The 14195-nt window shown below is 38.5% G+C and overlaps 2 protein-coding genes across 2 annotated transcripts; one reads left to right on the forward strand and one right to left on the reverse strand.

Moving 5' to 3' along the window:
- Window positions 1-542: 542 nt before the first annotated feature.
- Window positions 543-3150, forward strand: LOC122016684 (calcyclin-binding protein-like). The gene is made up of 5 exons (XM_042574068.1): window positions 543-826; window positions 973-1116; window positions 2156-2395; window positions 2764-2823; window positions 2908-3150. The coding sequence occupies exons 1-5, from the start codon at window positions 707-709 to the stop codon at window positions 3010-3012; spliced, it is 669 nt and encodes a 222-aa protein (XP_042430002.1). The 5' UTR covers window positions 543-706; the 3' UTR covers window positions 3013-3150.
- A 2866-nt stretch (window positions 3151-6016) lies between these two features.
- Window positions 6017-8313, reverse strand: LOC122016693 (gibberellin 2-beta-dioxygenase 3-like). The gene is made up of 3 exons (XM_042574079.1): window positions 7015-8313; window positions 6580-6925; window positions 6017-6495 (listed from the first exon to the last, which is right to left on the reverse strand). The coding sequence occupies exons 1-3, from the start codon at window positions 7458-7460 to the stop codon at window positions 6256-6258; spliced, it is 1032 nt and encodes a 343-aa protein (XP_042430013.1). The 5' UTR covers window positions 7461-8313; the 3' UTR covers window positions 6017-6255.
- Between the last annotated feature and the right edge of the window lie 5882 nt (window positions 8314-14195).

Here is a 14195-nt window from a genome sequence, read left to right on the forward strand (position 1 = left end):
TGTGTTGTATTGTAAGCTTGTAAGGTTTTTCCGCTTTCGGTAGTTACCGTAAAGGAGTGATTTCATAGTGGAGGGTGTGTGAGTGCGTGGATCCTTGGACTAGTCACCTCTTCTTGAGGTGGATACCAAGTAAATCTCTAGAGTTAGCGGTGTTTGTGTTTGTATTGTATTTTCCGCTGCATATCAAGACGAAACAAGCACAAGCGCGCGACAAGACGTTATTCACCCCCCTCTAGCGGACATATCTGTCCCAACTATCTTTGTCAGTGTTTCTTGATTTATCTTGATGATCAATTAAAAATTTATATGGGACCGAATCAATTACTTTTAAAATTAGACGAAAATTAAATATTTAAATTATCAAATAATAATAATAATAATAATATATAAAAATATATCGAAGTGATATTAGCAAAATTTAATAGATCTATTGCAAAATTCACAAAGATAAATTTTTTTTTTTTAAAAAAATGAATGGATAACTATTGTAATTTATTAATGGGTATTAAATCTTCTTACATTTCACCCCTGTTCGAGAACCTTCCCTCCTCCAGTAATGGAAGACAACTCTGGAATCTGGAAGATACCTTCTCCTCCACGGCTTCTATATACCAATCTCTTTTTCCTTCATTTTCTGCTTCTGTGCATTCGAGAATCCATAGGAGCTCCGGTGATCGACGTCTAACCTGTAGTATAGGTGTGCACGATGGCTGAGGAGCAGCAATTGAAGCTGGATTTGGAGGAATTGCGGCATCTCCAGAGCATCGCCAAGAGGCCTCGAGTCATCTCCTTCCTCGCCTCCGAGATCTGCGACCTAGACGCCAAGGTACATTCTTCTTTTCTTGAACAGAGAAATGAAACTTCTGTATTCATTTACTGTTAGGTAGACAAGATAGTTCGATCGACATGGCATCTTGTTTTTGTTTTTCTCTTCGTGCTGAGTTGCATTTGTTCGATGGGTTATCTTTGTAGTTTGCGACGGTGACTGCTGCAGCTGCGGCAACACAGAGGGCTGAAGTCTCTGTGGAAAAGGCGCCTTTTGATTCTGGTGCTGTCAACAGAAGCTATGCCACTCTTGGAACGTTCAGCTGGGATCAAGACAATGACAAGATAAAGGTAACTTTTTTTCCTTGAAATTTAGTCCTATATTGTTGTTAGGAACTAGCATTAAGTTTATTCAATTGAAACAATAGATTATTGCTGGGAACTAGCATCTACAGCGAGGTCTTTCTATTATTGCGTCAGAGACAACATTTTAGATCACAGAGACGATATCATTGCTAAGAATTATGGTAGGTATTCTATTGACCACTTTCTACCCAGAATCGTGTGAACCTGGCCACAACCTTCTAATGCAACTCTGCCTTTGTATATTACTATCAGGCACAACTTATGAACCTAATAACATGTTGAATTCTGAGATTAGCTAAGGAGTGAAAAGGATAGCATACTCAATATGGGCAGCAGATTTGATACCCGGATTTTCATCTTCGAACAAAGAAACCAAAATCAAACATACTTCTGATTTTGTTTTCAATTGTTTGATTGATAGTTTGCAACTACCATGAATGTTGATCACGTGTATTATACTGTTTGTATAGATTGACAAAATTGTTCATTAGACATCAAGAACTCTTACAGTGAGGGATATGGGGGAGTAAAGTAATAAACATTTTCCCCTTCCACTTGTATGCATATCTAGATTTATAGGGTAGACATTTAGTGGATGAGAAATTGAATATTTCTAGCAACGATCTAAGTTTCGCCATAGAACAAAAATTTTCAATGCTTTATATTGATGGTGCTGTGAGAGCAGTACATGTGCAAAAAATAAACAAATTTCTTAACCTGAAGGCAAGCAAGCTTTGAAGGAAACTTTTCACATTTCTTGTCATTTCTTATTTGGCTATATATATTTATTTCAGACTACATTCTTAATTTTTTAAGTTGTTCGTGGATTGAAACTCAGGATTAAGGTAACACCAGACTACCTCTCACATAAATAACCCAACACATTTTCTAGCTGAAGTATATGTTTAATATTATTTATTTTCTCCTTTACCTTTCTTTTGTTTTCTTTAAACTGATTTTTTGTTTCAAGATAAATCTTGCTTATATCAATCTTAAGTTTGCTCTCTTAATTGCTTTGCATCAGATTTATATATCTATTGAAGGTGCAGACCAAGAGAAAGTGGATGCTGTTTTTAAGCCAATGTCTGTTGACATCAAATTGCATGATATTCATGAGAAAAACTATCGATTTTATATTCCAAAATTGAACAAAGAGATATTGCCTGACAAGTGTAAGTTGGTCGTCAAACCCACCAAGGTTATTGTTACCCTTGTCAAAGTTTCCAAGGGAAACTGGCTGGACCTGCACTTTAAGGAAGACAAGGTACTTATAGTGTCATAAATTATAGATTCTGCTTTGTTAAATTTCATGCGTATTAATATTGTACACTGCTTGTTACATTCTTCCTAAACTAAGTTTCTACATTCTAGTATCATTTGTAGTCTTGCCAAGTAAACCTTATATGAAGAACATAATATTGAAGTTGGCATAAATATGTTTGGAAAAGAGTAGTAGAATTTGGCCTTGAGCAAACATATAATAAATGGAATGATACTGCATTCTAATTCTGTTATATCTTGCAAATTTAAGTGTGTCGCCCTCCACCTGTAGGCTTTTACATACTTGCTCTTTCTTATTTGCATTGTTCATCTCGCCAATAGTTCTCTTAGAACATCAAGAACTATTTGCAGCTTAAGCCAAATCTTGGCCAAGAGAAAGATCCGATGGCAGGAATTATGGATTTGATGAAGGTGATCTATCTATCCTCTATGCTTCTCTATTGCCCTCTGAGTTGTTGTATTCAAACTCGGATAGTGATTTTAATATATTTTCAGAACATCTATGAAGAAGGCGATGATGAGATGAAGCGGACGATTGCCAAAGCCTGGTCTGATACAAGATCTGGAAAAACGGCTGATCCACTAAAAAATTACCCATGAAAATAGGAGCACGAGGATGGTTTGATCTTTAACCATTCCAGCACATCTTTGTTTATTCAGCTGACAACATGAACTTTGACTGTTGAACTCGTTTTAGCTTTTTCATTGTGCTATAAATCGCCAGTTAACCTTTTCTAAGTTCGCATTCTTAATTTGTTTTCCAAGGTTAAGAATTTCTGTCAGCTTAACCAACCAATCTAATTGAACACTATTCTCTCTTTATAATCTCATTCAAATACTTGAGTTATCTCCTCCTCTGCTTAGATCGATGGGGATATTGCTAATGATTTGGATCAAATTTAACTAGCCTATTAAAAAAAGTGGCGCGGGAGCCACCTTGGCCCTTCTAGTAAAAAGACATTTTGTAGATGTCAGAATAGAAGATAGTAGAAGAAGCATCACACGAATCTTGTGATGTTGCAGTCATTTACTTCAGTGTCACTAAGTTCCTTTCCATTTCCCAAAGCTTGTAATTATCATTAAGAAGGAATGTTTGACACACAAGGAGGGTCCCATAACCCCTATCTCGGTGTGCATATTCCTCTGTGCGGCGTCGCCGGCCTCGTGGTTTCTTCAACCAACAAGTGAGAAATCAAAAGCAGCAAGCAAAAGCGACGGGAACGTGCAGTCGAAGAGCGAAGAAGCCGTCGCTGTTGGCTAGTTCACGAGCAGCGGCGGTCGAAAGGAAAAAAAGGTGGGGCCGCTGTGTCAATTCGTCGAACGGGTGGAGTGCGGGCGCGGTGAGTCCGCTGGGGATTGAAGTTTTCTACGTATGCACTTTGAATGTTATGCCTGCTTTCTCTCTTTGGATTCGTCGACGGGCAGCGACAACAGTACTGACGACGACGGCGTGAAAGGGCGGTGCACGGCATGGCGTGAAGCCCACCGTGACCACCACTAATTATTGCGATGTGGATGGCCAAGAATCGGTACTGTTTGGATGTGAGATGTTTCTACCTATTACCTTCGATAATATTGATTGCCTCTCTAGTCTTGTGCCCACAATCCACAACCCTTAAACGAGACTACAAATAGCGCAACGAAGAAGATAAAAATATTTAGACATCGACACTAATATTCTTAATTCTATTAATCTTCGCATGATGATTGAAATATCAGATAATCTAGTAAAACAAAATGATCATATAACAATGGTTAATCTTTAGAGCCGCAACGTTGCGAGGCAAGTCAACTCGGGATCTATATATATCAAGGCCGTCACGTAATCTAGTAAATATCCTAATTCGGTAAGGAAAATTAGATGTTGAACTGATCCTCCTCGCGAGGATAAGATAACGTTAGTAGTCGTATTCCTCGAGTCATCTCTATCAGTTCTTAGATTAATTATAAATAGAAAAAATAATAATCGTCTATTAATTGTCGACATTAATTTCAAGTTAGATTAGGTGGGCAATAATAAAGGAGCCTATATTAGAAACCACAGGGGTTTCTCCCATAGAATTCATAATTCCATTGATGTGACATGTCCCTTTCTAAATAGAAGTTCCATAGATGATAAGGGCGAAGAACAATCGAAGTTTTATCGGTATTTACCTTTAGTTCCAAATGGTGGATGTCTATGTATTAATAAGATATCAACCTTTATATTTATCCGCACATCTTATACCGTAAGCATCTTAAAAAAAAATTTCGTTTTAAATTTATTTTTACTTAATATTATAATCCAACTCATGTACCCTAAATGACATACAAAAGTTGCCCAAGATAACTTTATGTTATATATATTTATACATGTGTGTGGTATGTTACACATCCATCTGTAAACACTCTATGATTTATAATTTTATGAAAAATAATATGCAGAAAGAAAATTTAAAAATGATGAGACCCATCAAAATGAAAATGGTAGATTTTATCCCTGAATTTTTTTCTGATATTTTTTCCCTTTGTGTATCATTACTTTAATTTTATATATCTCTAGAGGTATTTAAAAATAAGTTAAGGTATAGGTGTAAGACCAAATACTATACTTTAAAAGTTGTGCCAGATCTATGTAATAATACTAGGGAAGAAAAGTATATTTTTTAACATCAACGACCTATGATATTTATAAAAGCTCTCGCAGAATTATATTTCTAATTGATTAATGAGAAAAATTCTCAATAATACACTTCAACTGAGTTAACTCTAGATCCTCGATTGATTAATCAGAAAAATTTCTAATAATACGTCACTATTGAGTCTCAAACTCTAAACGATCATTGATTAATTAATAAAAAAATTCATAATAATACATCACAGTTAAATCTTGAACTCTAGATCCTTAATTGATGTGTCTGTAAAATTTATTAATAAACTTTAAAATTATTTTCAGTGTGGAAAGAAAAAAAGAATATTAACTTAATTTAATTTTAAATTTCATCAAAATTAATTGCCTAATCCTTAATATATATATATATATATATATATATATATATATATATATATATATATATATATATATAAATAAAAGATGAATGAGGTAGCAATGGACATTAATGTCTCTAAGTCGACCAACAACACATGAAAATTGATGACTCACTAATAATTATTGAGATGAGGTCAAGGCAAAAGGAGAAAAAAAATGACAAAATCGAAAAAGAGGGGACAACCAAGTAAAGGCAAAAAGGGAGAATTAAAGGTGAGACAAGAACATTGACTATTAGAGATGAGAAGACATAACAAAGTAGAGAGAGAGAGAGAGAGAGAGAAGGGGGAGGAGGGTGCATTGAATCAAATAGAAGGGAGATAGATACCTTAGGCTTCCTAGACAAGGTAACTAGATTAGTGGGAGAGATCGAGCTTGATAGTGTATCTAGTAAGAGATGTCGGCGAGAGCAGGGTGCAAAGATAACAGAGGAGAGTAAATAGGCAAAATAAATAAACATCACAAAACATATACACGATCGAGGATTAAACAGCTCTGATCACATGCATGTTAAAGGGAAATTTACTATCACACTAAACACCCGAATTAATTTATGAGGTGTTGCAACTATCTATATATCTACAATGATCCTGTTAATTAAACACACTGCTTACAAATAACAATTCTTCTTCCTTTACATTTGTACTTAATTTGATGCATGCACAACTTAGCTGACTAGCTAGCTAGACTACATAGAGAGAGAAAGATATATATATTGTTGTCTTTGACCACCCCAAAAGTCGAGCAGTGTTGACCCTTCATCTGTGGAATCACCCATCAATGAAAGAATCCTCCTCTCCTTCTCCTTCCCCTCCCTACTTCTCGAACTGGCCCAACCTGTAGTCTCCTAGCCTTGTCTTGTAGGCACCCTTCTTGTACTCGCTCCACGTGAACTCCCTGTACTTGCTCCGTTCTCCCTCCCCCATCAACTCTTCCAATGGCGCAATCTTTTCAGTAGGCGCAGCCCCAAAGAAGTAGATCATCGATATTCTCGGCTTCGACCCGTTGGCCAACACTCTGTGTCTCACGCTCTTGAACCTCCCATTCGTCAACACCTGCAGGATTATCCATTAATTAATCGTGAAAACTTGTAAACGCTCTTGCATGGTTTAATTTTCTCATTAACTTTGATTGATTACTTGAAGAGTATCGCCGACGTTGATGAAGAAGGACTCGCTGTCCGGCGGCACTGAGACCCAGCTGCCGTCCCTGAGTGAAATCTGTAGCCCGGCGCTGTTGTTCGACCTCAAGATCGATATCAGTTGTGGATCCGTGTGCTCGCCGAACCCCGTCAAGCTGCAGTTGAACTTCTCTAGAGGAGGAAACTTGGGGTAGTGGTTCAGCCTGAAGATTCCATCACTCCCGTCTCCCAGCACTAGATTACTGAAAAACTCTCTTTTCTTGAGCTTTAATCCCTCCGCCATTAATTCCAGAACCTCACGAGCCAGCTTCCTCACAGAAAGCATGAAATCCAGCAAAGCAGAGCTGAAACAGAGCATGAGATTGTTGGTATAAATATGCCAATCACGATGACGATTAAACTATTTTGAGTACAAGTAGGTGCTGAAGCTCACCGGAAAGAGCAGTCCATATAAGTGTAAGCCGAGGGATCCGCCGTGACGGCAAAGAGAAGGTACTCCACCCAGCCGATGTCCCCATTGGGTCCAATCTGCTTGTTGCCGTAGCCGAAAGGGTCGGCCGGGCGGGTCTTCTCCTTGTCGGCCTGCGGAAAGTGGAAGAACCGGAGCGCCTCCGCCTCCAACTTCTGCATGAGCTCCATGGGAATGCCGTGGCCGGCGATCTTGAAGAAGCCGAAGTCGTCACAGGCCCTCACGAGGGCCTCCGCGGCGCCGGGCATAGAGAGGTCCACGACGGGGACGGTGGAGAAGCAAGCGCATGGCTTGGGAGAGCTGAGGATGGGGATGGCATCGAGCGCAGGGTTGGCCAAGACCACCATGGCTGAGACTGAAGCAGTGCTGCAAGCGTTCGAGGTGGAACAGAGGAGAAAAGGTGTGTGCATGAGATGGAGAAGAAAGCAGAGCCGCGAGGGTTTTATTTATAGAGACAATTTACCTTTGCCCCCTCAGGTTTATTTACTTATTTAGAAATACACTTTATACTTTTAGAATTACCATTTTATCCCTCAAACAGTCAAACTTTAAAATTTGTAATAAAACGTGCAGTTGATTTTTTTATTATAAAAATAAATCCTGATATATTTTCCTAAGGTTGCCTATAAACTCAAACTACCTAAATTATTTACTTTTTAAACCTCAAACTAATTTAGGAATGAACTTAGCTATCAAAGACCAATCTTTACTTATTTATTTATCGTTAAAAACTATAGTGTCAAATAATTAATGACAACGATTTTAACATTTAGAAAGTAAAAAACAACTTTATGAGTGTGATTTGCATTTCAAAAAGAGAGGAGAGATGTTTTGACAACGATCTTGCATGGGCTTAATTCGATTAGTGAAGTGCTAGTTGCTTGGCCGCAATTTAATGCTTGAAAGGAAATCCAACGTGTGACCGGATTCACTGGATTGGCCCCATAGACAAAAGAACATGTAGATGTCGAAATAATCTCTTTTTATTTTTATTTTTAATTTTGACCAAAAGGAAGAGAATGAAATTAAAGGAATTTGTAAAACGTGTGATTTATGGTGTAGTTAAGGCAGCTCCAAAGTCAATCAATAATTAAGAAAGACCATAGGTGCGAACTAAGTGTCTCTACTTAATGATAATTTAGTTCACTTAGGCAAAGCCCAAACTCACCAACTATTCACGTGTGGATGAATCATACAAACTATAGAATTGCCATGTCTGACGTTGGTCATGCACAAAATGTCAACAATCATCCTCCTAATCCCAAATTAATGCACGCAATGAGTAATTAGTCAAATGAAGTTATAGGTATCAAATATATATACAATTTGAACTGCAGAAAGAAAAAAAAAAATAGTATTTGATGTGTAGAAATTAGAACTGGATGTTGACATGCACGATGCAAGAACATGATCAGGCATATATATATATAAAGTGCATGGAGCCGTTCTTTTGCTGGGTAGGCCCTGGTCACGTAATCTGGGGAAGGATCAATGATTAAGCACTGTAGTAGAATTCTTAGGTCTCATAAGACTAGCCATCGAGGGTGATATAGCAAAGTCAAAAGCAACGGCCCACAGTTTTGAATGGTTCATGTCTTGATCCTGTTTATCTATTTATTGATTTGAGACGATGTTTTTTTGTTTATTAATTAGTATAGAAATGTCACTGCTTTCCTTTCCTTTCCTTCTATTCCTCGCGTTGCCGGGCAGTTTGTGCGTGACTTTATGGTGCACAAAAGTCAACAGTGGGAACCAGATGCGATTGAAAAAAAAGAAGGGAAGACGACGGCTATATATGTTTGACCAGGAATCTCCAGGAGAGACAATTGCCACGTGGTCCGCGTTTGACAGCCGTTGGCCTCTGTTGACCGAATCCCACGGCCGCTTGCACGGGCTTTCGTCGACTACGCGTTTGCAGCTGCACTCACGTGTCCCGAATCTAGTTACCTGTCTCGGGGAGGGAAAGAAGAGAGGGGGAAGAGATCTTGACAACATTGTAGATCTAGACAAAGAATATATATAAATTACCACATCTTTACAGTATGTATACTGTAGCTGATCAGCTAGACTTCCATCCCTACTAGTTGAGTTTAGAGAGCTTCCAATCAGAATGTATGCAGACAAAGTTTTTTAGACGATTGAAAAGGTTAGCAATAATGAATCCTTTTTAGGTGATAGCAAAGCCATTATTGATGTAGAGTAGGGTTAGGCGATTGAAAATGATAACAATTTATGCAGAGTAGGTTAACACTATTGGTGTGATAGCAAATCCACTCCTGTTAAAGAGGCATTGAAAGTTTTGAGATATTTTTCCACACAGAATTTCTGAAGTAGCTATAGATTTGAACAGGATTTTTTTTTTTAGATTTTTAATTTCATTGTAAGAATATGCCAACAATCAGCAATGATAACCGTTGAAGATTAAGAACAGAGTGGTTCTGATACATAATTCCGTCTTTGAGATTGAGAAGGGTGTTGGGACTATCTTATTAGTGTAATGGAAAGATTAGCATATCTTATTATTGTCATGGAAGCATCATTTCATAGAAATGATGTTTCATGTATTATCATATCATTTGGAATGCAGTGAAAGCATTACAGATAAAACAAAATTATATGATGCATCTAAGGATCTAGTTATCATCACTATAAGACTAAAATTGGAATTAAATGCAATGACATATGAGTGGGGTAATATGAATCCATCGCAATAGTCATTGAACATTAATTATCGCCGGCAAGCACATAATGGTCTTCTATAGGAGTGGCGGCAACCGGATCTTGGTCTCAATGGGGAAGAGTCCAAGGAAGAAAAAGCTCTCCAAAACCCTTTTGATTCAAGATTTAAGAAGATGCCCAAACAAAGTCCATTAATGTTAATGAACCGGATTAACATATCTACATATCAAATTCACATCCAATATCTTAATGATAATTAGCTATGTGTTAATCAAGTATAAGCCTATCCACTTTGATTTAATCCTTCACGCAGTAACTTTTTTTTCAAAGAAATCTATCTATGTTGATCGGCAAAAGGAAATCCATAAACACAAACAGATTCACCAACTATGTCAATGCTTTTATTTATTCAATAACTTCGTCTATATCAAAACAAATGGCTAGCACAAGTACGAATCGATTAATCCCTAAGAGCAACAATCAATAAACACAAATCAGCAACAAAGTCGCCGCAATCTCACACGATCTCCAAGATAATCGAGAGATTTATTATGGTACATACCAAATCGATCCACGGGCCATGAGAAGATGGCCCGGAGCATGAACTCAGTGAGAAAAGGCAGCGAGCAGAGAGACCATGGCGGCGAGCACCAAGATGTAGAGATCTGGCGCCGCCTCTGAGGAGCCGCTCTCCGGGACAGGCGCAGGAGCCGGAGCTTCTTGGGCGCCGACGATGGCCACCGACGCGAGCAGAAGCAGCAGCAGAGGCAGCAGCTTCAAGCCCATCTTAGCCAATGCCGCCATGGCGGAAAACAGAGAAGGAGAAATCGAGAGAGAAACAAGGAATTGGCTGTTGTGATTGAGAGAAGTAGGCGTATTTAAAGAGAAAGGTTGAGGGGGAAGAGAATTAGCCGTTGGGAAAGGTTCGAAAAGTTTCGAAACGCCGGGGGAAGCACGTGGTTGTCCGTTTGAGTAGAGTAGCCGATACCCAAAAAAAAACAAAAAAAGACGCGTGGCGAGGAGTGTATGGTGGAATAAGGGAACGAGCAAACGGACAGTTGAACTAACCGTTTTGAAAATAGAAAAAAAAAAAGAAGCTTTTTCATAATTCGCAATTGGGTGGCGGGTCTTCGAGGGAGGGTGTCAGCTACGATGGCTCTCCATATGCCCGATCAAGCCAGGCAATTGCTCACAAAGCTTCATGAAATGAAACAAGTTTCAATAAAATAATAAGGAAATGAGTCATGACTGGTGCTCGTTTATAACCTTTATGCAGTTTGGTTTGACGACTCTTTTTTATGACTCAGGAGCGTTATAATTTCTTAGTTCGTGTATATTTAAGTATCTCAAATGAATAAGTTAGAATAGAGAAGAACAATTGTGTTCACTAATTGAATAGCATAGGAATACAACACAAAATGTATAGATGGGGAGAAAAGGGACCAACAAGTATCAAATGAAACATAATATACACATGAAAGTTGTTTGTTCTATTATCCCACTAATATATTGATACTCTGACCTTGTTATATTATAGATAGGGTTTTTTGCTTATCAACACACAATTATCCATTTCTATATTCACTTTACTTCACACTTTAGTGAAAAGTTACATCATTTATTGATTACATGAGGCTCATATAGCTATTAAATTTAAGAATAATATAATTGCTCTGATAGTTTTGAATCACCCAGTTAGTATAGTCCACGAACTATCAATTTTAATATACAAGATTAGTTGGGAAGTTTTTCACATCATAGTTCCTTCATAGTTACAATCTCACTATTTTGTCCCACAAGTTTTTTATTCTCTCGGTTGATCACTTTTATAAGATGATGTCCAACAAACTTCTCTCACCTACAAACTTCTCTCACTGATGTGTTGTACCCATAAGTGTACGGACGTCATCAAGTAATAAAATTTATAAATTGATCCCACGAGGACTGAAAATTAAATTCTAGTTTATTTTACACTTCGAATTAGACTAGACAAAAATCGATAAAGGTTTGATTTGTATTTTTTTGCAAAGTAAGATTAAACAAAAAGTAAATTTGAGGAAGTCCTTAATTCTGAAAGTGTTCTAGGCCGTTGGTTTCATTGTAATGGTGAATGTCGTGTTACGAATTAGGCCATTCCTAGTTCTCTACTCATACATTTATAGGATAGTCTAAGTTACTATCGAACATTACCCCGCGACGGTGTATCGGAGTGCTTTCCCTGCCAGTAACCATGTACGCCATCAAGTGAAGAAGTAATTTAGAGAGTCCGGATTTTCAGTAGAGTACCTCTTGTCACAAGGTCTCCTCCGGGTGTACGTCTCTAGATTACGTAGGTCACTTGCGTAATGTATGATTAGGAAAAGCTCATTAGGTCGAGTGATAGACTCGTCCATACATAGAATCATTCTCCCTTAGGAGATTATGTTCTATATAGAAGGATAGTTATCTTAGATACTCAACTCTAAACAAGTATTTTAAGATCATGCCGAGCTATATCGGAACGTACACTCAAATGAGACAACGATTCATGCATCTTGTCAATGAAAATTCATGTTCACGTATAGTCTTAATTATAAACACACAGCAATGTATCTAACTCAGGAATAAGATCTATGCACAAGATATGCAATCTAGATAGACAAAAGTCGTGATCATAAGGGAAAGCTTCTATGCAAGCATTTTATTAAACAGAACAAATGCATATAAGCTTCATCAAACTAAGGCATTGACAATTCAATAGGGTTTACATCATCCACACATCACAATTACTCCCTACGTCCTAGAGCAATAGAAATATACTCCATAATAGAAAGAACTACAATCAAAAGACTCAAATACATACAAGTTTCCAAAACCTAGAAGAAGAAGGGTAGAAACTCCCCTTTGAAGTCGAGTGAAGCCCTTTTGATGCAGATCTTGATGTGCCGATGAGAATGGAGCAGCTATGCGGCCTCGGATTGTCCAGACGACGACTCTAGATGCAAGGATTTGACCTCAAGGGTCTCTTCCCATCCACAAAAATTCCTCCTTTAAAAGGGGATGAAGTTCCCCTTTTATAGATGTGAGGCACGGGTTGGCCATGCCTCTAGGCACAGCCAAACCGCGCCTCTAGGCATGGCCAAACCATGCATTGGGCTCTTGGACGTGCCTTTTGGCACAACCAGAGGCAAATCGGCTCTGGCTTCAAGCACACGGCCGTGCCATTTGGCACGGCCCAAGCAGAGCTTGCTCTGCTTTGTCTTCTTTGCCCGTGTTAATTGTCACGACCAGTTATTCAAAACTAGGAATCTGAAGGCATGGCTGTGCCTCAAGTCATGGCTAAACCCAATATGGTTCTGGATTGCGACATGGGCAAGCCCTCTGGCTATGCCTTTTGGCACGACCAGAGCCATTTCTGCTCTGGATCTTTTCCTTGTCCGTGCCATTTGACACGGCAACCTTCCTTTATTGTTCCTTAGTCGTGCCTAATGGCACGACCATCTCCCCTGGGCCATGCTTCAAGGTATGGCCAGGTAAAATTTGGTTCCTTAATGGTTGTTGCTTGCTCCTTTGCCTTGAGTACTCCATTCCTCGGCTTAATTTGATCTTTATTTGTGTCTTAAGCGTTCTTTTCCACTCCAAACTGCTCCTGAAAATAAAAATAGACTCCAAGCAAATATTCAAACGAAAAGTAGTAATTATGCTGAGATATGATAGATAAGGGTGCAAACACATAGATCATATGCGATGAATGCAAGAAGATGTGCGTTAAACTATACAAAATAACATATATAATCTACGCACATCACATCCCTAGACTTAAACCTTTGCTTATCCTCAAGCAAACTTTGCAATCCAGATTCATGAGCTAGAATGTGTATACCTAATGACTTTATTCATTTCTATCAAACTAGCAAAACCAATGAGCGTAATCCAGAATGATCTAAAATTAAGCACTCAATTGTTATTAAAAAAAATTCTGCAGTCTAGAAGCACATGTAAGGATAAGTGCATCATAATTCTTGGTGAATCATCCTAACTCTATCAAACAATTTCAATAATGAGCATGATCATAAATGGATTTGACTCAACCTAAGAATAAGTTCTTCGTGCTTGGTGCAAATTGTGACCTACACTTCTCAAGTATCAATTCATAATCTCAGTCAAGTCGTCATTGAACCATCTTTTCCTTTTATTCCTAACAGTAAATACTGTTGGATCCCGTAGTTATTTTGATGTGATCAACCAAGTTAGGTTAGGTCCTGTTTGTTATTTGATCCCCGTGTCTAAGTGTGCAGGAGCTTAGGAGCGTAGGAAGCCGAGTGAAAGACGTAGCTAGCAAGAAAGATGACACGGGAAGGGAGCCGACGGGCTCAGTGCGTCCGAAGGACGAAAAAACTATGGAAGAGTACACCGGTGGACGAGAAGAACGTGCGCGACGTTCGAGGGACGAGAAGCTGGGACGGAAGCATGCTCGAGGAGAAGGC

This window comes from Zingiber officinale, chromosome 1A (assembly GCF_018446385.1).
Source record: "Zingiber officinale cultivar Zhangliang chromosome 1A, Zo_v1.1, whole genome shotgun sequence".
Classification (NCBI taxonomy): Eukaryota; Viridiplantae; Streptophyta; class Magnoliopsida; order Zingiberales; family Zingiberaceae; genus Zingiber; species Zingiber officinale.